The sequence below is a fragment of the Ascaphus truei genome, chromosome 2, assembly GCF_040206685.1.
Source record: "Ascaphus truei isolate aAscTru1 chromosome 2, aAscTru1.hap1, whole genome shotgun sequence".
In the NCBI taxonomy this organism is placed as follows: domain Eukaryota; kingdom Metazoa; phylum Chordata; class Amphibia; order Anura; family Ascaphidae; genus Ascaphus; species Ascaphus truei.
The window spans coordinates 194,669,735-194,697,565 of record NC_134484.1 but is presented as its reverse complement, the minus strand read 5'-3'; the positions used below and the strand labels follow the sequence as shown (position 1 = coordinate 194,697,565).

The 27,831-nt window shown below is 44.7% G+C and overlaps 2 protein-coding genes across 5 annotated transcripts in view; one reads left to right on the top strand and one right to left on the bottom strand.

Annotated features, from left to right (window-relative positions):
• Nucleotides 1-222: 222 nt before the first annotated feature.
• On the bottom strand, nt 223-12,832 carry PSMG4 (proteasome assembly chaperone 4). The gene is made up of 3 exons (XM_075585760.1): nt 12,337-12,832; nt 4,102-4,177; nt 223-864 (listed from the first exon to the last, which is right to left on the bottom strand). The coding sequence occupies exons 1-3, from the start codon at nt 12,496-12,498 to the stop codon at nt 743-745; spliced, it is 360 nt and encodes a 119-aa protein (XP_075441875.1). The 5' UTR covers nt 12,499-12,832; the 3' UTR covers nt 223-742.
• The window catches only part of ACD (ACD shelterin complex subunit and telomerase recruitment factor), a 40,773-nt gene continuing 25,516 nt past the window's right edge, over nt 12,575-27,831 (top strand). The window contains exons 1-5 of one of the 4 annotated variants that reach the window (XM_075585755.1): nt 12,575-12,914; nt 14,956-15,080; nt 19,765-19,889; nt 22,333-22,423; nt 23,073-23,152. In XM_075585755.1, the coding sequence (XP_075441870.1) occupies nt 14,973-15,080; nt 19,765-19,889; nt 22,333-22,423; nt 23,073-23,152 (404 nt within the window). In that variant the 5' untranslated portion in view covers nt 12,575-12,914; nt 14,956-14,972. Of the gene's footprint in view, nt 12,915-14,955; nt 15,081-19,764; nt 19,890-22,332; nt 22,424-23,072; nt 23,153-27,831 lie in introns of those variants that run through there. The other 3 variants (XM_075585757.1, XM_075585756.1, XM_075585758.1) reach the window with 3 other exon arrangements.

The window sequence follows — 27,831 nt, the reverse complement described above, 5'->3', positions numbered from 1 at the left end:
ACCTGCGGATTGTATCCAAGGTTTGTTTTTGATTAATCCGCGTGGCTTGAAACTGGAACAATCCATCAATGGATTTTGAATGTTAAGCTCGGGAAATTCAGCAAAACGGATTGTGACAGTTTCGCCCATCTCTACTGGTCAGCAGCTGCCACCATGAACACTATAAACTACTATACCAGGCGTTGCCTTTCCTAGAAATCCTGAAGATGACTGATAAGTGGGTGTGTTACAAATAATTGCAGTTTTAATGCTGAACCATTGCTTGCAGAAGGTAATGAACACAGAATGCAAATACTTTGTTGTTATGCATAAAACATTTCTCTGAAAACAAGGATTTCTCCTCAAATTCTTTAGTATTTGCACAACTGCTCTGTATAAGAAGGAAAAAAAAAAAAAAAATAAGTACAACGGACTAAAAACCACACTCCTGGCACCTTGCCTTGTTTTTCGGTGGGTGAAATATGCTTTATCCTCATTACACTTCAGAATAATTTTCTGTTTGATAGTGTGATAATAAAGGCATATTACTTTCCTTCAGCACTTTATATGTCCTGTGCATCAGGACTTGGAAATGAGTATGTCACGTTCTCTCAGCCTCTCGTCACTAGTGACCTGCTGATGAGGCTAATTTGGAACCAATCAGGTCATCTGATCGTCGTATACCTGAAGTGCTTTGCTTCCTTCTGCTTCACATAAAGGGGGGGAGGGGGACACACAAACAAAATGTCTTTATTAATGCCCATCAAAACTTTTCAGGAAAGGTTTCCATCTCCTCCTTGACTCTTCCTTCTATAAGAAGCAGAAGCTTGAGGTCTTTACTTGTAATATTGTAACTTACAAACACTTGCTTTTTTGTCTTCATGGCTGCAAGAAAAGAACACAACCCATTAAGCATGTTTTGATTGTTTTTACCTTGACTGGTAATCATGATCTCTTAATTAATGGCTCTTTTCAAAAGTAACATGACCGTTTAAGGCAGTATTTATTGAATGTCTGGAGTAACAATGTTCCCTCATAACAAATTAGCCTGATCCTTGCATATTTATGGTATGCACAATAGTGACCCGGCACATCCAATTATCTGTCCAAACAAAATCACAGAGGGCCAACAGCACCAAAGATTGAATATTACACTAGGTATCATCACCATTGTATAGTCCACGCAACCTTTTATGACCCATTCAACCATTCTGCGAGTAAGTCACTCATAATCCTGTCTGTTACTTATGGTCAGCAAATCCTTTTATACAGCTACCACCTTTACATGTCCGAGCACCTTTTTTTTTTTTTTTTTTTTTATAACTTTGGTTTTATTGAGTTTTTCAGCAAAGAACATGTACAACAAAATCTTCATCATACATTGTGCAAAGGAATTGTGTTACAAACTAACATTTCTCACAAACAGGTATTGGGATACAGCTAACAGAAAAATAAAAAGAAAATAAAGGGGGGGGGATGTAGGGGAGAGAGGGGACAGGGAAGGGGGGAGGGGGATGGTGGTGTGGTGCGGGAGTCAACCCCACTAGGACTAATAGAATCGTGGAGTTTCAACTCCTAAAGGTTGTTATATCCTTAGCCCCTCTAGGGGAACCTATCCACCCGATGTCTTAGATACCCACTTCACGAGCCTGCCGAGGGTGTTCTTGGCAATATGTGTTCTGCGTGATTCCTACACTCAGCGTTATTCAAGGGAAAACGCATCTATTACTATCAAAGCAGGATAGTATCTCTTCCTACTCCCGGGATGTCTCTCTGGTCCAACCAAGGTGTCCAGGTTTTTAGATAAATTTCGCCAGTGTCATTAACTAGACTTGTTAGTTTCTCCATCTGGCATACAAACCAAATTCTGTTCCGAATCTTGGGAATTAGGGGAATTTCGGGTTGCTTCCATAATGCTGCGATCTCGCACCGAGTAGCTGTTGCGAAATAAGCAACTAGTTTATTACTTGATTTAGTCCACCCCAAGGACGGTCTGTTCAGCAGAAACCGCCACGGGTCCATGGAAATTTTAAGATTTAGAATCTTCTCAAGCCAATCTCTGATTTTTCGCCAAAGCGGTCTAATCCTCGGGCAAGACCACAGCATATGTAGCAAATCAGCCGTTGCTCCGCACTGTCTAGGGCACAGGGGGGAGTACCCTGGTACGAATTTAGATAATTTCAAGGGAGTGTGATACCATCGCATTAAAACTTTATATGCGTTTTCCCTTAAAGTTGTACATATAGAGCTCTTGGCAGATGCCGTAATTATTCTAGCCCACTCTTCAGTCTCTAGAACTTCACCTAGATCTCTCTCCCACTGATCCATATACCTCAATTTGTGGTCAGCTTGTACTCCTGAACCAATCACCTCTTTGTACAACAACGATATGAGTCCCCTGGTATCCGTCTCAATCAGACAGAGCTTTTCAAACTTGGTTAGTGGGGGTCGTGGGGTAACGCTAATGTAAAATGCTCGCAGTTGGAGAAATCTAAATATTTCTGAGGGGGGGATGTTTGATTCCTCTCTAATTTGTGCAAAGGGCTTCATATCTTTGCTCCCCTCTAGTCTATGTATGCCTAATTGCTTCCAAATTGAAAATTCCTTTCTGTACAGGCCTGGAGCAAAATCCGGGTTGCCCCATAATGGAGTCATCAGAGATCCTCTAGATAGCAGATTACATTTACTTTTATTGGCCTCCCAGATAGCCAGCGAGTTCGCCACTGAGGCCAGCGGCTTATTCAGCAGCTTCAAGGCTGTTTTGGGTAACCATATCAAGCTTTTTAACTCTATTGGGGAGCAAGCTTCACTTTCCAATGCAACCCACCTTTTCGAATCCGAGTTTACGTGCCATTGGGAGATTTGGCTTAATTGTGCCGCTTTGTAATAAGATAGCAGACAAGGTACCGCCAGGCCCCCTTCCAATGTTGGCTTTTTTAGAATCATATCCTTTACTCTCGGTTTTTTTCCTTCCCATATGAATTTGGATATAGCAGACTGAAGTGAGAGTATATCCGTCAGTCTGAGTGGCACCGGTAATGTCTGGAACAAATATAGTATGCGTGGGAGGAGAGTCATCTTTATACTATGTATCCGCCCGATCCATGAGATTTTAAAAGACGCCCACTTTCTCAGCTCTTCCTTCAGATCGCGGATCAGTTTGGGGAAGTTCGCCTGGTAGATACTATTGTAATCTTTGGGGATTATAACCCCTAGGTATTTCACCCCTTTCTTCGGCCAATTAAAGTTGAAATTGAGCTGTATCAACTTTTCTGTCTCTTTCGGGAGGCATATATTCAGGGCTTCAGACTTAGATTGGTTGATCTTACAGCCTGATATATCCTTAAATTTCCCTAGCAAGTTGAATAGGTTCGGTAAGGAAGTGAGCGGCCTTGAGATTGTGAGCAAGACATCATCTGCGTAAAGAGCACCCTGGCTGCCGGTCCCTGGTATAGTGACAGGATAGCATTGATCACCCGCGCTCCCATCCCAAACTCTCCAAGCGTGGCCCTCAGATATGGCCAGTCAATCCTGTCGAAAGCTTTTTCAGCATCTAGACTCAACATCATAACTGGGATCTTACGTGTATTGGCTATATCTATCAGATCAATGATCCGTCGTGTGTTGTCTGCGGCTTGTCGACCCTTAATAAACCCGACTTGATCTGGATGTATGAGTCTGGGCAGGATGTGACTTAATCGATTGGCCAGCAATTTAGCATATATTTTGATATCGGTGTTAATGAGCGAAATGGGCCTGTAACTTGAGCAATCTAATGGGTCTTTCCCAGGCTTATAAATTACTGAGATGGACGCTTGGAGCATCTGATCTGGGAATGCAGCCCCGTCTAGCACCGCATTGAACATTCTGAGGAGGTGAGGCCCCAGGAGCTCAATGTATTTTTTATAAGAAAGGTTGGAGAACCCATCAGGTCCAGGTGCCTTGGCGGGTTTGAGGGTCCGAGCACCTTTTTAAAGTCTAAGGTGGCAGATGGGAGGTAGAGAGAATACGTATAAAAAGGCAGGAGGAGGAAACGGGGGAAGGAGGGGGCAAGAAGGAGAAATAGGCCATGAAGGGGGACAGACTATACATCAGTATAATATAAGGTTAACCTATACACACCTAGTCTCTGTGCAAAAGAACTTGAAGTGGTGTCAGATGGGTCCCCAATTATGGATGTAGACAATGGGACAGAGTCCTAGAATGAAAGAAACAGAAAATATTGATCGTCATGAAGAACAAAGTGAGCAAACGTACATGTGACAAGTCACCACTGAAAACACAGGTCCTTGTTATAGTATTTATAAGAGACTATATTTGCTTATAAAAAGCTTCAATGGAACATGGGCGCAAAAAACACGAGTTATGAATTTCCTTCACACACAAAAAAGAAACCCAGTCTCACATTTGCAAAGCATATGTCATAATGGTGTGAAAATAAAAACAAGTTAGACATCACATTTATACTTCTTTCAGTGTATAGTGGGGACATTTACAGTTTTATAATGTTGATAAGTTGCATGAAAGCAAGACTCCACCTCTACTATTTCTAATGCAGAAGAAAACAGTGCACATGCATTTAATAGGCCAACTAAGACGTACAAGCATCAACCCACACGAGTTCTTCGTATTGCAGAAATTGGGCACAAATTGGAAGTCTCGTTCATTTTCAGCGAGTCTCGCTCATTGGTAGTCACTCACGTTTTAGCATCACTGGTTTAACACCTTAAAGTACACTTCTCATTAAAATGTATTTTTGGATTAAGAAATCCCAATATTTGGTTCCTTAGGCGTTTACATCTACACTATGTTACTTCTGAGAGAATTCATATTGACTGCATCTGTCTTACATTCAAGTACTTTCTGGACAAGTTACCCAACCATCTGAGCAGGCTTCTCACCCCTACATTACACAGCACTTATCTCCATAGATCTGCCTCCAGAAACCTGATTATAGTCCCACGGTTCAATAAAGAGCCTGGTCGCTCTTCCTTCTCGTATCGATCATCCCAGTGCAGGACAATTTACCCTCAAATCCTCCTCCTGTATAAAACGTAAGACTCCAGTCATTTCTTACTTTAAAACATGTTTGTAACCAACTTGTAATGTCAACTTATTTTGTACCCAGGACATACTTTTATGTATTTGTTTACTGGTAAAATAATTTTATAAATAAAACTTTTAGCCTACAGCAACCTCTGCTCGCTTAGCAATGGTTTCTAAATGTAGTCACTAAAATCTCTCTGGGTATTAATATTATTGCAGAAAAATAAAGGCGCAAGATTTTGAGATGTATCTTTATTAATGTTTTGGCTGTTATCCCTATCTCCACGATAACACTTTTTAGTACACCATACTTGACAGTCGTCTTTTTCTTCAAACTGAACACATCCCTTACATTGGCAGAGTATGAGACAACGCCCACCGTAAACCCCCCTCCCCTTTTTTAATCATGACAGACTAAAGCCCCCTCCTGTATGTATATCTTTATTCATGTAGCGCTTCACAGCAGTAATACACATGACATCGTAAAACACATAATGGGAATAAGCGCTTCAGTCAAAAGTAACATTAGGAAAAGGAGTCCCTGCCCCATGGAGATTTAGGAGAGAGTAACATGATTCTGGCAGCAGCGTTTAGGATAGATTGTAGGGGAGACAGGTGAGAGGCAGGAAGGCCGGACAGCAGAAAGTTCCCCCGTCCCATCACCCCCTTTTATTTGTTCATGTCATACTAAACCCCATACTCACCCATCAAATGTCCTTCTCCTATCATCTCCCAGCCTTTGTTTACTTTTTAGAATATAGAAAGTAAGCTGATGTAGCCACAGGATCAACTTGCACCTCAGACACCAAAAATGGCACTGCAAGCTATTTAAAGCACATTGTACCTTCAATAGTCTTTGTGAAAGCTGGAAACATTGTATGGTTGTACAAGAATGATTATATTAAGAATAGGAGCAGCCAGTGATGTATCATTTCAGTGTGTAAAGTTTGCCAGAGATCCACTAGAGGGAGCCACAAACATTAGCTTTCTCTATTACAGTCCACAAACAATTTCATCATTTATACAGACTGCGCATCTTGAGAACATGCTCAGAGTATTAACCTCATCACTTAAAACCGTAATCACCCCCAGAAGCCTACGAGGTCACCTCATAAATGTTAGTATCTTAGCCCCCAGAGCATGTTCTGCTCTTAATTTTTTTTTTTTTAAAGAGGAGGTTAGATAGGTATAAAAACCAGGATTTTGGTAATTGATTTTTTTTACAATGCGCTGGGCTCTGGGGAAGAGATCCGTTTTAACATCCAGAACACAATGTCAAACTTGTATCTCTGGAACGGAGCATTTATAAAAACAAAAAAAAACGCACATGTCTTAAAAATTAGAAGAAAAAAAACACAAAAGTTTCACGCACAACAGTTTCTTGATAAAACTGTAACATCAATATTTTGCATGAAACCGTCTCTACTTTTTAAGACCTGCGAATGCCTTCTTAATTTAATTTTTGTATCAAATAGAAAGCACGAAAATACTTGTTCAACTTCCGATTAGTTAGAGGTAGGTACAATAAGGGTCAAATAGCCACATAAGAGAGGAAATCACCCCAAACTGCGGGTGATTGAAAGACCCTAATTAAATGAAATCAATACCATGACAGTATGACTACACATTCTTGGGCGATCGAGGTAGATAAATGAGGAGGAAAGAAGAAGATCGTTATAAACATAGGTTGAGATCCTGTTTTAGCACATTTTGTTACGAGAGAGAGAGAGAGAGAGAGAGAGAGAGAGAGAGAGAGAGAGAGAGAGAGAGAGAGAGAGAGAGAGAGAGAGAGAGAGAGAGAGAGAGAGAGAGAGAGAGAGAATAACATCATGAAAATTCATATTTAATCATTGATTTTTTTTTTATTTTACTACAAAATAAATGTCAAACTCAAAAGTGCTCATAACGTACAGTGAATTTAATAAAAGCCGTCAACTCCATGCGTTCAGCCTGGAAATAGTGTATATATATATATATATATATATATATATATATATATATATATATATATATATATATATATATATATATTATAGCAAAGAGCCAAACGGCAATTGTATCCACAGTAAAAGTGATGTCAACTCTTGTTTCTAAGGTTAAAGTTTGGATGCCCGTGTGTTGAAAGTAAGTATCCACAGTTATTAGAAATAGCTCAATTAGCTTAATCTGTATGCTATATAACAAATCGCCTGGCAGCAAGCACAGGCTTACTAATTAAGATGCAGTTTTAATAAATCAGTGCAGAGTACCTACAATGCCCCTTCTGAAGATTCAGACATACGTTTTGCACGATTACACGCGTTCTCAACAGAGCTTGTACTCACGCGAAAAGTACGTCGGAATTTTTCAGCTGGCGTCACTCAGTCAGCGCTGGTCCTCCACTCGTCAGCCAACTAGAGAGCTTGCGCTTACCTTGCTAAATTGAGCCATCAGCAAAAGTTGGAAATATTGTTTATAGGGATAGCTTTCCCACATTTTATCCTATCCCTCTCACATTTATACCATCTGCAGTAGAGGCATTGCAGGTACGCCATACGGATTATGGAAACTGCATCTGAAAGTAGCAATAGTACCCCCCCCCCCACTTTTTTTTTATTGATGTCTCAGATATGTAAAACATGTGACAATGTCTAATTCTACATTCTTACCTAAGCTGGCAATGGTTTAGTGCTCCCGTTATAAATCCTGAGTGTGCCTAAAGAAACAGCCGGGCATTCAATTCATCAGAGACACTTAAAAGTGACACACTCTAGAGGCGGACGCCTGAGGTCAAGCACGAGGAAGGATCCAGAAGCCCGCGGCGTGGGACCACCTTGCGGTCGGCTGATTCATTAGCCAAGTCGGCCTGGTCTGGCCTAAGACCATGAAGGTATCTGCAAGTGCACCAAGGGCCACACACATAGGGGGTAGCGCTATTTCTCACACACTTTGGGGTGGGCCTGTCTTGTGGACACCGGGTGGTTAAGTGCCCAGGTCACCCTCATGACTTTGGGGAAACCTCACCGGGGTGTGGATAAGGTGGTCAGATAGTGGGGGTACGGCCTTGGGTGGCCCTGTATAGTGTGTTTATCAGTAAATATAGTTATAAAAGCTAAACACACAAGAGTCAAGATAAATGCAACTTGGGATGTCCCAACTCTATGAGAACAAGAGCAACAAACAGGAATAGTGGTGGGTGGTGCAAGCAGAAAAAACCTAGTCAGGGTAACTGCATATAGAACAGAAGGGAAGCTGAGCAAACCAAAAGAAATGCAATCATTTATAAAAAGTTCATTTAATTGACTGATTACAGTCACAAACCATCGATGGTTTGTGACTGTAATCAGTCAATTAAATTAACTTTTTATAAATTATTGCATTTCTTTTGGTGTGCTCGGCTTCCCTTCTGTTTTACATGCAGTAAATATAGTTAGCCATAGTGTGTGTGTGTGTGTGTGTGTGTACTCTTATTCTTTACTGTGGGTTCCTGTGAGGGGTTAACCTACTGCGTTGGGATCTCTCTCAGGTGGAGGAACGGTATACCAATGAACGTGACCACCCCAGGCTCCCAGCAGTGGAGGATCAGACCTCCTGTAAGCCGTGCAAGTACTTTCCATTATACACGGGGAAAGGGGGCTAATACATACACACACACACACACACACACAACACTTCAACCCCTGACCTTACACCTGCTGTACAGACCAAAGTTTCTGAATGTCTCTGGGCTATATCATCCTGGATGGCCCTCCGTCGACTTAAACTTAACATGGCTAAAACAGAGCTCCTTATACTTCCTCCCAAACCTGGCCCTACTACCTCCTTCCACATTACTGTTGGAACTTCCATCATTCACCCAGTAGCCCAAGCACGCTGCCAAGGGGTCACACTCGACTCCTCTCTCACATTCTCCCCTCACATTCAAAAAGTATCTAAAACCTGTCGCTTTTTCCTCCGCAATATAACAAAGATACGCCCGTTCCTCTGTTACCCGACTACTAAAACTTTGACTCAGGCCCTCATTCTCTCCCGTCTCGATTAATGTAACCTCCTGCTGTTCGGCCTTCCTGCCTCTCGCCTGTCTCCCCAACAATCTATTCTAAACGCTGCTGCCAGAATCACTCTCCTCTTTCCTAAATCTGTCTCAGCGTCTCCCCTGCTGAAATGAGCCTGCAAAATGTCTCTGTAAAGCGCTGCGTAAAACTAGCAGTGCTATACAAGAACATGCTATTATTATTATTAAATCACTCTCCTGGCTTCCTATCAAATCCCGCAGCTCACACTCTATTCTCCTCCTCACTTTTAAAGTTTACACTCTTCTGCCCCTGAAGGTAGAAAAAACAGGATATTCAGCGCTCGTGCTGTATGATGGTGTGGATGATCCCTTTGCAGCATGTACATAAAGCGTCTCCCCAGAAACTCTCAAATCTAGGTGAACCCCCCTTAAAAAGGGGGGAGGGCACCCTGAAATACAAGATAATAAAAAATGCACAAATGCGCACCAGGGATTAGTGGAAGGTAATTTATTAAAAATACACACAAACTCTGAGGGGATCCAACCCCACCTCAGAACAGCTGTGCAGCTGGACGGCTAAGTACTACCCAGGAGAACACCTGATGGTGACTAAACCCTAAGCTGCACAGTATACAAATACAATAAAATTTATATAAAAACACATGAAAGAAAAAAACAAACATGAAAACAACCTATCAACAGATTTGTATAGAAACCGCCATAAGGTTGGGCACTGGCAAGGGGAAACGGACACTCACACTGAGACAGTCAGCAGACTCGCGGTGGCTGCACAGGATCCGGATCTCAGCACCGCGGAGATGGAAAAAACCGCTGCTGTCTCCTGCAGGCTCCGTCTCAGCATCCTGCGCGTGTATGCTGGTAAGCTGAGACGGAGCCTGCAGGAGACAGCAGCGGTTTTTTCCATCTCCGCGGTGCTGAGATCCGGATCCTGTGCAGCCACCGCAAGTCTGCTGACTGTCTCAGTGTGAGTGTCCGTTTCCCCTTGCCAGTGCCCAACCTTATGGCGGTTTCTATACAAATCTGTTGATAGGTTGTTTTCATGTTTGTTTTTTTCTTTCATGTGTTTTTATATAAATTTTACTGTATTTGTATACTGTGCAGCTTAGGGTTTAGTCACCATCAGGTGTTCTCCTGGGTAGTACTTAGCCGTCCAGCTGCACAGCTGTTCTGAGGTGGGGTTGGATCCCCTCAGAGTTTGTGTGTATTTTTAATAAATTACCTTCCACTAATCCCTGGTGCGCATTTGTGCATTTTTTATTAACTCTTCTGCCCCTCCTTACATCTCAGCCCTAATTTCTCACTTTGCACCATCCCGACTCTTGCTCAAGGATGTCTTCTCTCTACTCCTTTTGTATCTAAAGCCCTCTCTCACCTTAAACCTCTCACCGACTACCCCACACCTCTGGAATGTCCTTCCCTCAATACCCCCCTCTCTATCCACCTTTAAGACCCACTTGCATAAAGAAGCATACGAGTAACACCGTGGATTATACTAGACACATGATACATAGACAGAGGTCGTTACACTCTGCTCATATTACTCGACCTCTCTGCAGCATTTGACACCGTGGACCACCCTCTTCTTCACATTTTCCATACTCTTGGTTTTCAGAACAAAGCTCTATCCTGGATCTCATCCTACCTCTCCCATCGTACTTTCAGTGTCTCTTCTGCTAACACCTCCTCCTCCTCTATTGATCTCTCTGTGGGGGTACCCCAGGGCTCTGTCCTGGGACCTCTTCTCTTTTCTCTGTACACACTCTCTCTAGGTGACCTAATAACATCTTTTGGGTTTAATTATCACCTCTATGCTGTCGACACACAAATATACTTTTCAACACCCGACCTTACACCTGCTGTACAAACCACAGTTTCTGAATGTCTCTCTGCTATATCATCCTGGATGGCCCTCCACTGCCTTAAACTCAACATGGCAAAAACAGAGCTCCTCATACTTCCTCCCAAACCTGGCCCTACTACCTCCTTCCACATTACTGTTGGAACTACGATCATTCACCCAGTAGCCCAAGCACGCTGCCTAGGGGTCACACTCGACTCCTCTCTCACATACGCCCCTCACATTCCAAAAATTTCTAAAACCTGTCGCTTTTCCTCCGCAATATAACAAAGATACGCCCTTTCCTCTGTTGCTCGACTGCTAAAACTCTGACTGAGGCCCTCATTCTCTCTCGTCTTGATAACTGTAACCTCCTGCTGTCCGGCCTTCCTGCCTCTCACCCCTACAATCTATACTAAATGCTGCTGCCAGAGTCACGATACTCTTTCCTAGATCTGTCTTAGCATCTCCCCTCATGAAATCCCTCTCCTGGCTTCCGATCAAATCCCGCATCTCACACTCCATTCTTCTCCTCACTTTTAAAGCTTTACACTCTTCTGCCCCTCCTTACATCTCAGCCCTAATTTCTCGTTATGCACCATCCAGACTCTTGCGTTCTGCTCAAGGATGCCTTCTTTCTACCCCCTTTGTATCCAAAGCCCTCTCCCGCCTTAAACATTTTTCACTGACTGCCCCACACCTCTGGAATGCCCTTCCCCTCAGTACCCGACTAGCACCCTCTCTTTCCACCTTTAAGACCCAACTTAAGACACACTTGTTTAGAGAAGCATATGAATAGCACTGTGGATTTCTGAACACACGATACATAATGCTTGGCCCCCTGCAGACGCACTCACCAGAACTCCCTCCTACTGTCTCTGTACATTCTCCCAACCTACCAATTAGACTGTAAGCTCCTCGGGGCAGGGACTCTTCCTTAATGTTACATTTATGTCTAAAACACTTATTCCCATGATCTGTTATTTATATTATCTGTTATTTATTTGATTACCACATGTATTACTACTGTGAAGCGCTATGTACATTTATGGCGCTATATAAATAAAGACATACAATACAATACATAAAGCTTGGCCCCCTGCAGACGCACTTACCAGAACTCCCTCCTACTGTCTCTGTACGTTCTCCCTACCTACCAATTAGATTGTAAGCTCCTCGGAGCAGGGACTCCTCTTTCGAAATGTTACTTTTAATGTCTGAAGCACTTATTCCCATGAACTGTTATTTATATGATTGTCACGTATATTACTACTGTAAAGTGCTACGTACATTAATGGCGCTATATAAATAAAGTATTGGCTAATACATTTTCTATGCAGAAATCAGCAGTGCCCAGATGTTTTCCTTTCATACATGCTATATAAATAAAGACTTACATACATATACACCGTTTGGGTAATCATGGGGACCAAAAAAAATAACCTGAGAAGCAACTCACAAATCTGCTGCACATGGCCACCGCCAGATTACACAGACTGGGTGAAAACCCGACCCACAGGAAGAAGCAGTCCTCCATGCCCATCACGTGGAAGTGGACCTGCTGGTCACAGATGCTCTCGCAGAAGTTGTGAAGAGAGATGCTGCGGGCCGCGCGCTCCATGCTCTGCAACAGACGGGCTCAGCGTTCCACCCCCTGCGTTCCAAGCCTCGCTGCAGGAGATGACGTCTCGCTTCCTGTTCCATCACACATACGTCCATCTTGTGCTGGCAGCCATTTTTGACCGGGGCAGGTCTCATTCTCTCAGATAAAGGCGGTGTTTCCTGAAAGGGAACAGGTATCATGAACACTGGTATAACACAGAAACGCCGATTTGGTTTCGAAGCCGGGCGCCGTGACGGTGACGTGTGCTGAGGGGGGCGTGGCTGCACGGATGAGTCAGGTCCACTCGCCCCGCCCGCTCGCGTTCTGTTGAGGTTCCGGCCGCTGCGAACGTTGTGTCGGCTCGCACATTGTGACGTCAAAGCAGATGAGCGCGCACCTGCTCTGAGTGGCCGCGGGTTCGAGCCGCAGAGGAGGTATTCTGGCGCCGGGGAGAGGGGGCAGGCTCGCATTATCTCTCCTGCTGCTAACACTATTATAGCACATAAATCAATCCGTGTTCGGTAGAGTTGGGTTTATAACGTGAACTCGCCGGCAGAGGTATATAGCGCAAGCCGGCACAATGTCCTCCTTTACATAAATATTGGTGCCGTAAGCAAAACGGAAGAAGCTCATTTGTTTGCAAAGCAGAGAAGGAAATACATTTGACATATGCTTGTTTTGTGTGCAATAAACAAAAAAAATGCAGTTGGTGGCTACGTTAATGCTGTTGATCTCTGCATAAACACATTGTATAGTTTAACATAAAGTAGAGGCTATTTACAGACAAGCCGGTTAAATAAGGGATTTATAAGCCCAACCTTTACCCTAATATATCAGTCTAATCCTTAACCTAATATGACATGCTAACTCTTACCCTAATATGTCATTCAAACCCTTACCCTATAATGCCATGCTACCACTTACCCTAATATGTCATTCAAACCCTTACCCTATAATGCCATGCTAACACTTACCCTAATATGTCATTCAGACCCTTACCCTATAATGCCATGCTAACACTTACCCTCTATATGTCATTCAAACCCTTACCCTATAATGCCATTCTAACCCTTACCCTAATATGTCATTCAAACCCTTACCCTATAATGCCATGCTAACACTTACCCTAATATGTTATTCAAACCCTTACCCTATAATGCCATGCTAACACTTACCCTAATATGCCATGCTAACCCTTACCTTAATATGTCAGTCTAACCTTTACCCTAATATGTCAGTTTAACCCTTACCCTAATATGCCATGCTAACCCTTACCCTGCTATGCCATTGCAGCCCTAACATGCCATGCTAACCCTTACCCTAATGTGTCATTCTAACCCATACCCTAATATGCCATTCTAACCCATACCCTAATATGCCATTCTAACCCTTACCTTAACCTAATATGTCATGCTAACCCTTACCCTAATATGTCATGCTAACCCTGTCAATGTAATCCTAACCTGCCACCCTAACCAGCACTCTCCAAATCCTAATAATAGGAGGGGGGCTGCAGTCATTGCCAGCTAAGTAAGGGGAGGATTTATATATTGGGGCCTATGCAGAGAGCAGCGCTATTTCGAAATTCGCCATTTTTTGGAGAAAATCGCGCAGAAAACAGCAGAAAATGGCGAGTTCCGAAAAACGCGCCAATTTTTCTTTTCTATTTGTAAAACTCGCCTCGCGGCTGGCGAGAACCTCAATCTCGCCAGTTTTAAAAATATCCTAATGCAGAGAGCCGCGAACGGCATCTAGCGGCTGTTCGCGCCAATAAAATGGCGCGATTGTCTCCTTTTTGCCTCGCCAGAAAAAATTGGCAAGAAGCTGCCGCTCGCGGCCATTGCAAAGGGAAAAAAAAGGCGCGAATTTGTTTTTACACGTTTCTGAAGCGTGCATCTCGCCAATTTAAACTCGCCACACGCATCCATGTTAAACATAGCAGAATTCGCACTTTTCTGCATATGGAGAATAAAACTCTCCAAAAAAGCTACTTTTTACTAAATTCGCCATTTTTAAAATTCGCTGCTCTCTGCATAGGCCCCATTGTGTTGTATTGTCATTGTCTTCAATTATGTCAGAAGTTACATTTCTCACAATGTGATTAATGCCTTTTTTTTTTATTTTTTAAAGATAAAACTAGTTTAACCTTTTTTTGTAGTAAGCTACTCCAGATCTTGCTGATGGGTTGGACCCATCTTGTAAGATGATGGCTTTCTCTAAGATACTTATTATGTAGGGCAAAGAAAGCGTAGCTCTCTATACATATATTTTTTACAGGAACAATGAATCCATAGCTCAGAGAGCATCCATTATACAGAATGTAAGTGCTCTCATTCTAACGGTGAAGCTGGCTGAAATTGTAAATGCTGTGTTAATAATTAGCCTAAAAGCAGAGAAGCAGGCCTCCAAGTAGCAAGGGCGACACAGGCAGTGCATGCTGGCGGTCCTACAATTCATCATCTTTTGTGATTCCAGGAAGCAGGCGAGGAGAGATGGCTGGGTACCGGTCCTCTATCGGCCACCCTTGGATACTTGACGTTCTTTTCAAATATGAGATGGCTAATGTGAAGCACAAGCCTGTTCCTGCCCAGGTGGTAGAGGTAAATCTGGGTCTGTGCAGAAAAGTAACAATGGCGAGTGTTGCCGGTGCTCATGATGGTGCTGATTTATTAAATGGACCCCCTCCCCTGATCATCAGCTGCTTCCTTAAAGAGGCAGTCCGAGCAGCACTTAAAACAAAAAAGTTGTCTTTTAAATATATGCAGCCTTTGATTACCTGTAATAGAAAAGTAATTACCTAAGCTGCCGATCGATTTGTTCTCCCGTGATTGATCAGCAAAATCCTGCTTCACTAAATGTCTGCCTTTCAGTTTCAATCAATCTTTCAGTCAGTGTAACACAGCAGCTACAATGTGTTCCTATGTTACTACGGTAACATTATCTATTGTTACAGTTTGCAGCTCAAACTGCTGGGAAAATTGGGAACACATTATCACAAACCGGGAAGTGTTACGAAGATCTTGCACTGCTAGAGAGGTGTGCTAAAGCTTGTTATAGAAATTAAAGGATGCTCAGGATATTAAAGGAGCAATTCAAGCCAGTGATTTAATATATATATATATATATATATATAGATAAAGATAACAGCAGGCACTTCAAAGGCTCCAAAGAAATAGGTGCTTGTTCAACAAAAATAACAGAAAACCAGGTGTCCCACCAAGGAGACAAAAAACAGCACTCAAGGTATATTGCAAAAGTGTATTTGAAAAAAAGCAGGCACATATAAATCCAACGTTTCGGTCCTATACAGGACCGAAACGTTGGATTTATATGTGCCTGCTTTTTTTCAAATACACTTTTGCAATATACCTTGAGTGCTGTTTTTTGTCTCCTTGGTGGGACACCTGGTTTCATATATATATATATATATATATATATATATATATATATATATATATATATATATATATATATATATATATATATATATATATACATATACATACAGAAGGAAAAAAGCTGCGCCTTAAAGGAACATATAAACTATGTATGTCTATGTAGAAATATCTGATGTATAACCTAAATAGTCTAAGCAATATTGTAAAGGTATACAGACCTATAACCATAAGATAGGCCCATAACAAACATACAACAACAATACATGAAAAAAAGCAAATGAAAGGATAAACCAGTCCTCAAATAGTTCCGATGATGAATATGGGTGCTGGTATGTAGGGTCTCCGGCAGCTCTCATTGTGGACCTACCACGTCCACAGGATATCTAAAAAGGAAAAAAGAGGAGAGAGCGCACGCCCATAGCGTATAAAAGTATATTTAATGAAGAGGAGGGGGGAGGGAGGGGTAAAAAACGCACTTACAAGAAGTACAATAAAATCAAGCATATGTGATAATAATCACCACCATCCGGTCTAACTGCAAGCTCTTGGGGCAGTCCCAGGCTCCGTTGGTGTAGGAGCAGCGTCTCAGCAGATTTCCAGGACTGATGTAAGTCATCCGGTCAAAATGCAGACTTTGGGGGCATTCCCAGGCTCCGTTGGCAAACGAGCAGACGCACTGACATTGAAGTCTACATCCAGCGCAGGAGCGGACTGATCCTAGCGCTAGTGCTGCAGGCACTACCTATACGGAACTTTTTGTCTGGGACTATTCACAGCACACCAGCCCTGGGAAACTGCTGGTACGCTGCTCGTTTGCCAACGGAGCCTGGGAATGCCCCCAAAGTCTGCATTTTGACCGGATGACTTACATCAGTCCTGGAAATCTGCTGAGACGCTGCTCCTTCACCAACGGAGCCTGGGACTGCCCCAAGAGCTTGCAGTTAGACCGGATGGTGGTGATTATTATCACATATGCTTGATTTTATTGTACTTCTTGTAAGTGCGTTTTTTACCCCTCCCTCCCCCCTCCCCTTCATTAAATATACTTTTATACGCTATGGGCGTGCGCTCTCTCCTCTTTTTTCCTTTTTATATATATATACATGTACATATATATATACATGTAGAGGTATCAGTACCGTGTTAGCCGAGCTTCAATAATCAAAAAATAAATAGATGATACCGTTCTGTGGCTAACGAAATGCTTTTATTTGTGCGAGCTTTCGAGATACACTGATCTCTTCCGGCGATGTTACAATGAATGAAGCAAGGATTACTTAAAAACAGTGTCTCTTGGAATGTTATCTGTGCTGGTCCTTCCCCCGGTGTGGATGAGATTTAGCCACAGAACGGTATCATCTATTTATTTTTTGATTATTGAAGCTCGGCTAACACGGTACTGATACCTCTATATATATATATATATATATATATATAATCATTGAAGCAGGGGGTCACCAGAGCTGAACACCAGTAATTTCAGCTCCCGGGACCCCTTTTACTTCTGGAGATGCAGATCTCCGATATAGGGGACTGGAAGCCAAGTAGGACTTAAAAGTTTAAAGCTCCCGTGTCACATGGTCCAATAGGAAGCTGCACCGAGGATGTCACAGCTTCCTATTTGCCCACAGAGCCCGAGATCTTTAAACAGCTGACATATCGTGAACCCTCACAGCCAGGAGAGCTGCTACCAGCACCTAATTCTGAGGTAAGTATCTCCGGAAGTATTGGGTCCCCGCAGCTGAAATGAACGGGGTTCGGCTCTGCAAATATTAAAACGTTTGCCAAAAAAAAAACATCGCATGATTGCATTGCATCTTTAAAACTCATAAAAAATGGCATTAAGAGTTGAATAAATAAATAAAAAATATATATATTATCTAATACTACAGAACTTATTTATTTACAAAAAACGCACATAGGATATTGCATGAACTGCTCTTTTAATTTCTGGCCGGAAGTATTATGTAATTATACTAGCTAGACTAGCCTGCTCAACTTAAAATGAAAGCATTAACGTATAGGAGGGGTGGTGCTAGCAGGAGTCTAAATTCTAAAACAGATAAGGAAAAAGGGCTAGCCTTAAAGCTGCACACGTATGTAAGCCCCGGGGAAAGTTATTTGCATTGTGAAGAAAAGTAAACTAAAATTAGCCGTTAATCCAATGTTCTTAAGACCAATGAGTCATGATTAACAAGATACCTCCAATATTAAAAAGACTTACAAATCTATGGTGGTGTACAAAATACGGGTTGTTGGAGCTCTTACTCTGATCTCAGAAACGTTTATATGTGCAAAATGCAAATTTGGAGGTGCCGTAAAGGAACATGCAGTAGGATGCACATATAATGTGGTCTTCTCTATGTTGGTGGCAACAAACCCATTGTCAATAAGCAGATCCCCGTCTTAGGTGCAGAGATCTGTAGCCATATAGTATTACAAAGGATCTGAGTTTATTGTTCACCAAGATTTAAGGTTTGCTGTATTAGGCTAAGGTCCCGCTGCCTCAGACCACGCGCCCGCACTGCAGACAGGCGGCGCGTGGAGAGGCACTTGACCGCGATATGCGGTCTGTAGGGAGCGGGAGTGGGCGTGGTAAAACGGGGGCAAGAGGGGGAGGCGGCGCCGTGCGGGAGCGCCGCGCCCACAAGCTGGCCCCTCCACAGCTCCCCCCATGGAGGCACGTTAGTGATCGGGGGCTGGAGGACACCTCCCCGCGCCACCCGCTGAACCACCAATGCAGCGCCAGCCACCAACTCAAGCCCTCCAGCCACCTCTCTCCGTCAGTCCCTCCCCAGCTTTCTCCCTGCACTCTCAACACGCCCAGAGCGGGCAAGTATGGGGCCCGCCAACCCTAAACCCTCCCCCCCCCCCACGCCTACCTGCAGCCCGGGGCAGCAGCCACAGGGATCGGAGGCAGAGGGGGGGAGCCAAAACAACCAACGATTGACCCCGCTCCCACCTCCCTGCCAGCAGCAGTCGCGGGGATCGGGTGAAGGGGGGCACGCGGGGACCTTCCGACCTTTTTGGTCAATCGGCTAGCGGGCAGCAAAAACACACAATACATATATATACACACACACACTCCCCCCTCCTACCTTTTGGAGGCGGGGGAAGCTCTGACAGCTCCCGCCCCGCCGCTGATAGGCCCCCCCAACGCACCACGTGACGCGTCAACGCTAGGGATCTCAATTCTCTTGCATCCCCTGGCGGCTGACACGTCACAGCGCGTTGTGAGCCGTGCAGCGAGGGGGGACTGGGACCGGCTCGGAAGGATACCCCTGCTGGTGAGGAACGCGCGCGCGCGCGCCGCTGGACGCAGCGGGACCAAAGCCTAAAGGTAATGGAGTCTGCTACAATGTTAATGGGCAGGTGTCTATTCTGATTGTCTCTAGGTTAAAAAACGGTCAGCTATTTGTTACAGTCTCTAATCCAAGTTAGTATATAGCAGCAATGTTCTTAAAGTTAGCAGCAGAATCACTTGAAGCTGCAGACCAAGCAATATCCTACGTGTGTGTTTTTTTTTTTTTTTTTTTTTTTAATAAATCAGTTCTGTACTATGAGAAAATACTTGTAGCATTTAAAAAAAACAGAAAAACAACTCTGAATGACATTTTTAATGTATTATAACATCTCAGAAAGGCTATTTTCTAGTCCGTGTATTTTAATTAGAAGATTTATATCACTTAAATTAGAATTTATTGAGAATAATTTCCAAGCTCTTCTTTTCTTTTTTTTCTTCTTAATATTTTTTTATCTTGATCACACACTTCATTATAAAATTCTCCATTTCACACCAAATATGCCGAATTACATTTTCATGTTTGGGGCCTAGTTTCTGAATTATTGCAGTGAACATCCGGTCCATGTTTCCTCATGTTTTTAGTTTGTGAAGATGCCACATAGCCCCTCAGAGGACTCTCAGTGTCCAGCGGCTGTGGTGCACATTTCTGATCGGAAGTACTACATTAGAGGTATCATCACAATGGAAGCCAAGGAGGCACTGGAAAGGTATGACATTGGCAGGAAACAAGTGCTTGATGCACATATTATGTTAGTTTTTCATAACTAATATCACAAGGATTTTCACATGACTCTGCCTGTGTATGGTTTGCTGTACTTAGTTCAGCAACTAAAAATACCATTTGTGAGCACATCCACATGGCTGACGGGTCTGCAACCCCGTCTTTCCCGATTACCTCTTATCAGACATTGCTTCCAGCGCAGCTAGGGATTATGGGTAATGCCATGTAAATTAGATAACTTTTTTGTTTTTTACTGTACCGTTTTTCAGGGTTTTTGTCACCTTTCTAGTCACCATAACTCTTTTTGGCACGCAGAATGCTTGCCTTGAAAGGATATATAGTAACGTGTTAAAATGTACACATGCCCAGGATGAACGGTAGGATTTAAGTCCCTTCGCCACTTTCTACCGCAGTGGTATAATATTCAGCCCTCCAGTGCCACAAAGAAGGCAGTTTTTTAAGTACTGAACTACTCCATTTACATATATATTTGTTGACATGGGCAGTGTGCATGTTATTTGTAGATACTGAGTGCCTGGCCTAGCACATTTGGTTTTTACTCGGCTGGAGACTTCACAAAGTAAATTGTCTCCCCAGCATGCCAGCACCATCAGCAACATAGAAAAGATGTCTGCATTTGGTTAACTGGCACAATCACGTAGGAAAGGTTTCCATATCTCCCAACAATGTGTTCAGTGTGACCTCTGTTATGGAGTAAGTCTGCAGTTTGGTCTCATGCAGGGATCTGCTATAAACCTGTTTTTGTTTACACCCCGATGGCCACCATTTTGCACCACTCAAAGCTTTTGTTTTGGGTAGCACATGCATTGTTCGCTTTCTCTGTTGCCCATAACATGCATTTTATCATTCAAAGAAGTCAGCTGCAAAGTATGCAATGCAGCTCCAAATAACGGATCCGATGGCATAACCTGTATATACTGCACTGAACTGTAATATAAAATATTTTTAAAAAATCGAGCAAGAGCCTCCTTTCATAATATGCTTTTAGATTCCACGTTTCCATGCATCCTGCCTGGGCCAACTTCCAAATAAACCTTTCCTTCTGGTTTAGTGACCACTGCCGTTTTTATCCACTTTGTACACCTCACACCTGTGTGTTTGTAGTGCTGATTTGCTACTACATGATGATCAGATCCAAACTAGAGCCTCATATGCAGGAGTGCAAGATCTGCAAAACGATCAGTTCATACCGAACATACAATGCAGATGTATACGACTATGGCCCATATTTACTAAGCAGTCTTATGCCATACGGTACCTTACAGCCAAGTCAGGTCAATGGTCTGGAAGGTGTTTTAAGGATCCACATTGCTTGACACCTAATGTTCTCTTTTTTTTTTCCCCCTTCAAAACTATTCAAATATACGTTTAAAAGCAATAGCATTTGATTCATGTTGTAGCTGTTCCATTATAAATACAATTGCCAGCATACACTTTGCAATATTTGTTGGACTGTTCGGGGTAAAGGGCATGGAAATCATTTTATTTTATAAGAGATTTTTAGCCATAGTTGGGCCTTGGAGACATTGAGGCAAAACACTAAATATAACGCTAGAGCTCCCTGCTTGTTCACCCCATGGTCTATGTGCCTCTTCAGTGTAGTGCTGTGACAGCTATGCTTCCCCAGGGGAAGAATACACAGTTGCTTGTGGTTTCTATATTCAGAGATCGCCACAATGCTGCGGGTTACACAGGAAACTTGTATGAAGTTTTTGTCCAGCCTCATCTCCAGCTGTCTGTAGCCACTTCATATCCTGGAAGTCTGTAACCGCGCGCAGGAACATCTGGCTGTGTAAAACTCCTCTGAGTTTGGATCTGATCACTATCAAGCATCTCTTCTTTCATCCCTCAAACATGCAGGGCTCACCTTTCACATGCTCTTCTTCCAAGGCTGCAGCCAAGCAGGGAGCGAGCATGCTGGCGCTCATGCGCAGTGACTTCACGCTCCAGCTCTGCCGGGAGATTTGTGGCCGGCTAGGTGTGCGTGGGGGGGGGGGGCGATTCGGGGGCGCGGCAATGACGTCACTGAGCTTGTTCGCCCCCATTGGGCGAACCGCTCACGTGACGCGCTTGCGGGCGGCAAATTCAAATTTGCTTGCTCTGCAAGCAGCTAAGCGCCGAGCAGGCGCTTGCTCATGCTGGCCACACACATTGCCTCAATGTGTTTCATCGCGGCCAGCGTGAGCGCGCCCGCCCGCTCAGCGCCACCCTGGCTGAAGCCTTATGCTATGGTTTGGGCCATGCTGTTAACCACTTTGCTGCCTCTGACCGACAAAGCGCTACACAACCACGACACACACAACAATCATCGAATAATCACTCGTTTGTCCTGTGAAATAGCTCACCTGTCTGCTGGTCGCTGCTTTGTGATTGAGACCGGTTTGAGTGTTTCTCTGTCCTTTCCTCAGGGAAGATGAGCACTTCACATTAGCTGATATCAAAAACAAAATTATCATCTTGAAAGACTTCACCGTCCGTTTCACAGAAGTGGAAGACTTAGTAAGTGTTTACCCAGGGGAGGGCGCTTTTGCTCACTAGACTTATTTTCTATGTGTTTCACATCTTTTACAAGGTGATCTTGCACGGCATAAAGTACGTTGTAGATTCTAACATACCGGCCTTATTCCATCACTAAACATAAAAAAGGATGCTAATGTCATCTTGGGCTGCGGCCATGGTGATCGCGGGGGCGCGCGCGGTGCGATCACATAGCTGTGCCTCTATGAGGCTGTCCACAGAGCGCGCGGGAGCAGAGGCGCCGGCGATGCAGGAGGAAACAGAAAAACCTGTTTTCACGCACGGTTCGCCCAATGAGGGCGAACCAGCTCCGCGACGTCACGGCCGCGCCCCCCGACACGCCTCCCCGTGTCCTCTGCATGCGGGCCACGGATCTCTCCCGCAGCAGGCGGCAGGGAGAAGCCGAGTGAACGCTTGCGCCCTCTCCAGCGTTCACTATGGCCGCAGCCTTATGCTTTCTGCAGTGCTCGTCTAATGTCATTTAATCATGTTACTAGCTTGAGTTTGCTGCCTGTATTTTTCTCCCTCGTGGCCGCTGTTTCTTCTCGTGATAATGGCAGTGTGTACATGTTTACCAAGAGGGGATTTTCCTGTGTCTCCCTAAAAAAATGACGTGTATTTTTGATTTCAGAAAAATTGTGAATTCTACTTAAGAGTTCAGCATTTCAGCATACTGCCCATGGAAACAAACACAGTTGATCTATTGAACTGGTAAGCGATGTTATTGTCTGCAAATGTGAAATCATCAGGTTTGTGCTGCAATAGCATGTTTTACTGTGTGCTAATACCCTACAAACCGAGCCATAAGCACAACTTTGAATCATGCAGCAGGGGAATGTAGTATGAAGTTAATTATAAATGAGGGAAGTGTAGTATGTATCTGCCATGAGTATCATAAATGTAAGTGTGCTTTCAAAGCTAGCACTCATTTCTGTGTATGTGGAAAATCCCATCTGTAGTTGTGGAATGATGAAGTAAAAATTAATATATATATACACAGTGTTCGACAAACCTATACATTTGCTCGCCCCGGGCGAGTGGATTTAACCCCCGGGCGAGTAAATATTGGCCCAAGCAGCACACGTTTGGTACTAGGTGGCGAGTAGATTTTTTTGTGTGGCGAGTAGATTTTTTGGTGATTTGTCAACCACTGTATATATATATATATATATATATATATATACAGTGTTCGACAAACCTATACATTTGCACGCCCCGGGCGAGTGGATTTAACATCGTGGCGAGCTCCTATTGGCCCAAGCAGCACACGTGTGGTACTAGGTGGCGAGTAGATTTTTGGTGATTTGTCGACCACTGTGTGTATATATATATATATATATATATATATATATATATATATATATATATATATATATATATATATATATATATATATATATATATATATATATATATATATATATATATATATATATATCTCTTATACTATATTAGTGAAAGCACTGTATGCCTGCCTGCCTGCATGCATGCATGCCTGCCTGCCTGCTGGATGTCCGGTGTCCCTAGGGGAAATCTCATTGGTCCCTTGGGGCGCCCCCGCACACCTCTCATTGGCCTGAGGCGGAGTGACGGCCCAAAGGACACACAGGGACACAAACACACACACAGGGACACACACAGGGACACACACACACACACACACACGGACACACGGACACACGGACACACACACACACAGGGACACACACACAGGGACACACACACACACACAGTAGGGGGGGGGTGTACATTAGCAGCATGTATAACCCGGGGGGGGGGGGGGCTCACATACCCGCCGGAGCCTCCGCCTCTTCCTCCCCGAAATCAGCCTCCACACCCGCGCGCACCTCCTCCTCTCCCCGTGTCTCCCGCGCTTTCAAACCCACCCCCCCCCCCCCCCGGCGCCGCTACAGTCAGCGGAGGAGCGAGTGCCCGGGACACAGCGGGGGAGCGACCACAACAAGCTGCCTCCCGCCTCAGTTCCACGTGGGAGCGGCCGGACGGGTGAGTGAGCGGCCTTCACCTCCCCTCACCCCCCTTCAAATCACCTCCCCTCCAACCCCCCCCCCCCCCCCGGCGCCGCTACAGTCAGCGGAGCGAGCAAGCGCCCGGGACACAGCGGGGGAGCGGCCACAACAAGCTGCCTCCCGCCTCAGATCCACGTGGGAGCGGCCGGACGGGTGAGGGAGCGGCCTTCACCTCCCCTCACCCCCCTTCACCTCCCCTCACCCCCCTTCACCTCACCTCCCCTCACCCACCCCTCACCTCCCCTCACTCCACTTCCCTTCCCTTCCACCTCCCTCCACCCCCCCCTTCACCTCCCCTTCACCTCCCCTCCACCCACCCCCCTTCACCTCCCCTCCACCCCCCCCTTCACCTCCCCTCCACCCCCCTTCACCTCCCCTCCACCCCCCCCCCCTTCACCTCCCCTCCACCCCCCCCCCCTTCACCTCCCCTCCACCCCCCCCCCCTTCACCTCCCCTCCACCCCCCCCTTAACCTCCCCTCCACCCCCACCTTCACCCCCCCTTCACCTTCCCTTCACTCCCCCCTTCACCTTCCCTTCACTCCCCCCTTACAACCTCCCACCACCTCCTCACCACCTCCACCCCCCTTCCCACCTCCCCCACCCCCCTTCCCACCACCTCCCCCCCCTTCCCACCACCTTCCCCCCACTCCCCCCCCCCTTCCCACCACCTCCCCCCCCTTCCCACCACCTCCCCCCCACCCCCCCCCTTCCCACCACCTCCCCCCCACCTCCCCTTCCCCCCCCTCCTTCCCACCACCTCCCCCCCACCCCCCCCCCCTTCCCATCACCTCCCCCCCACCCCCCCCCTTCCCTGAGGCGGAGTCACGGGCCAAAGGACACACAGGGACACAAACACACACACGTAGACACACACACACACACACGTAGACACACACAGACGCAGACACACACACACGTATACACACACACACACACGTATACACACACACGTATACACACACACACACGTATACACAAACACACACACGTATACACAAACACACACACGTAGACACAAACACACACACGTATACACAAACACACACACGTAGACACACACACACATAGACACACACGTAGACACACACGTAGACACACACGTAGACACACACGTACACACACACACACACACACACACGTACACACACACACACGTACACACACGCACGTAGACACACACACGTACACGTAGACACACACACATGTACACGTAGACACACACACACATGTACACGTAGACACGTACACACACACACACACACATGTACACGTACACACACACACATGTACACGTAGACACGTACACACACACACATGTACACGTATACTCACACACATGTACACGTACACACACACATGGAGACATACACACACACACATGGAGACATACACACACACACATGGAGACATACACACACACACATGGAGACATACACACACACACATGTACACATACACACACACGTATACACTCACACACGTATACACACAGGTATACATACACATAATGTATACACACACACACATGTATACACACACACATGTATACACACACACACACACGTATACACACACATGTGTATACACACACACACATGTGTATACACACACACATGTGTATACACACACATGTGTATACACACACACATGTGTACACACACACACATGTGTACACACACACATGTGTACACACACACACACACATGTGTACACACACACACACATGTGTATACACACACATGTGTATACACACACATGTGTACACACACACATGTGTATACACACACACATGTGTATACACACACATGTATACACACACACGCATGTATACACACATACACATGTATACACACACACACATGTATACACACACACACACGTATACACACACACACACATGTGTATACACACTTATGTGTATACACACACAAACATGTGTATACACACACATGTGTATACACACACAAACATGTGTACACACACACAAATGTACACACACACACACACACACACACTTATACACACACACACACATACAATGTATACACACAAACATGTATACACACACACAAACATGTATACACGTGTATACATACATGTGTATACACACACACGTATACACACACACAATATATACATACACACAATGTATACACACACACATGTGTATACACACACGTGTATACACACACACACATGTGTATACACACACACGTGTATACACACACACACACGTGTATACACACACACACGTGTATACACACACATACGTGTATACACACACACGTGTATACACACGTGTATACACATACACACACGTGTATACACACACACGTACACATACACACACACACACATGTATACACACACACACATACAATGTATACACACAAACATGTATACACACACACACCCCAGCACGACCACATCAGCACACCGGTATCCCATGCCCCCCAGCACACTGGCATTCTCGGCTCCCCACCATTCCCAGCCCCCATCAACACCATCAGCACCCACACATCGCCACCTTTGCACCTCCCCCATCGGCACACCCACATCCGCACCCCCACATCAGCACCAAACCCTCCCAAATCAGCACACCAATACAATCACCATCAGTACAGCCACAGCAGCACTACCACCGCACATGGGCCGCGTGGACCACTCCCCACCCAAATGCCACACCCACACCACAAACATCCCGGGCAACGCCGGGGCTCTCAGCTAGTATATATATATATCTATCAACTGTAAATATTCCTGTATATTCATTTGCATGTCTTAGACAGGTCTGCAACCCTGTCTTTCACCATTATCACCCAGCAAACAGCACTTCCACTGCAGCAAGGGATTCTGGGAAATGACATGCAAATGAGCACACAGTGCCACCTTTTATCTCATGCTCACATTACATGAGAAACCCTTAGCCAATGCATGCTGCTGTAAACACAGTTTTTAAGCAAGGACTTGGGAGATGCAAAGTCAGTTAACCCACTCACAGACGTGTTTCAACCTTGATGGGTATCATCAGTGTGAGGCTGGCTTGAATATACAGGAATATTTACAGTTGCTTTATGCTTTACTGTGGAGGGTTTTAGTCACTTTTTTTATCCACCATAACCTTAATAAGTGTGGTGATTACCGACTCTTATCTCATTTGAGCAAATGTCAGCAACCAGCCTCACACTGATGAGACCCATCAAGGTTGAAACATGTCTGTGAGTGGGTTAACTGACTTTGCATCTCCCAAGTCCTTGCTTAAAAGCTGTGTTTAAAGCAGCATGTATTGGCTAAGGGTTGCTCATGTAATGTGAGCATGAGATAAAAAGTGGCACTGTGTGCTCATTTGCATGTCATTTCCC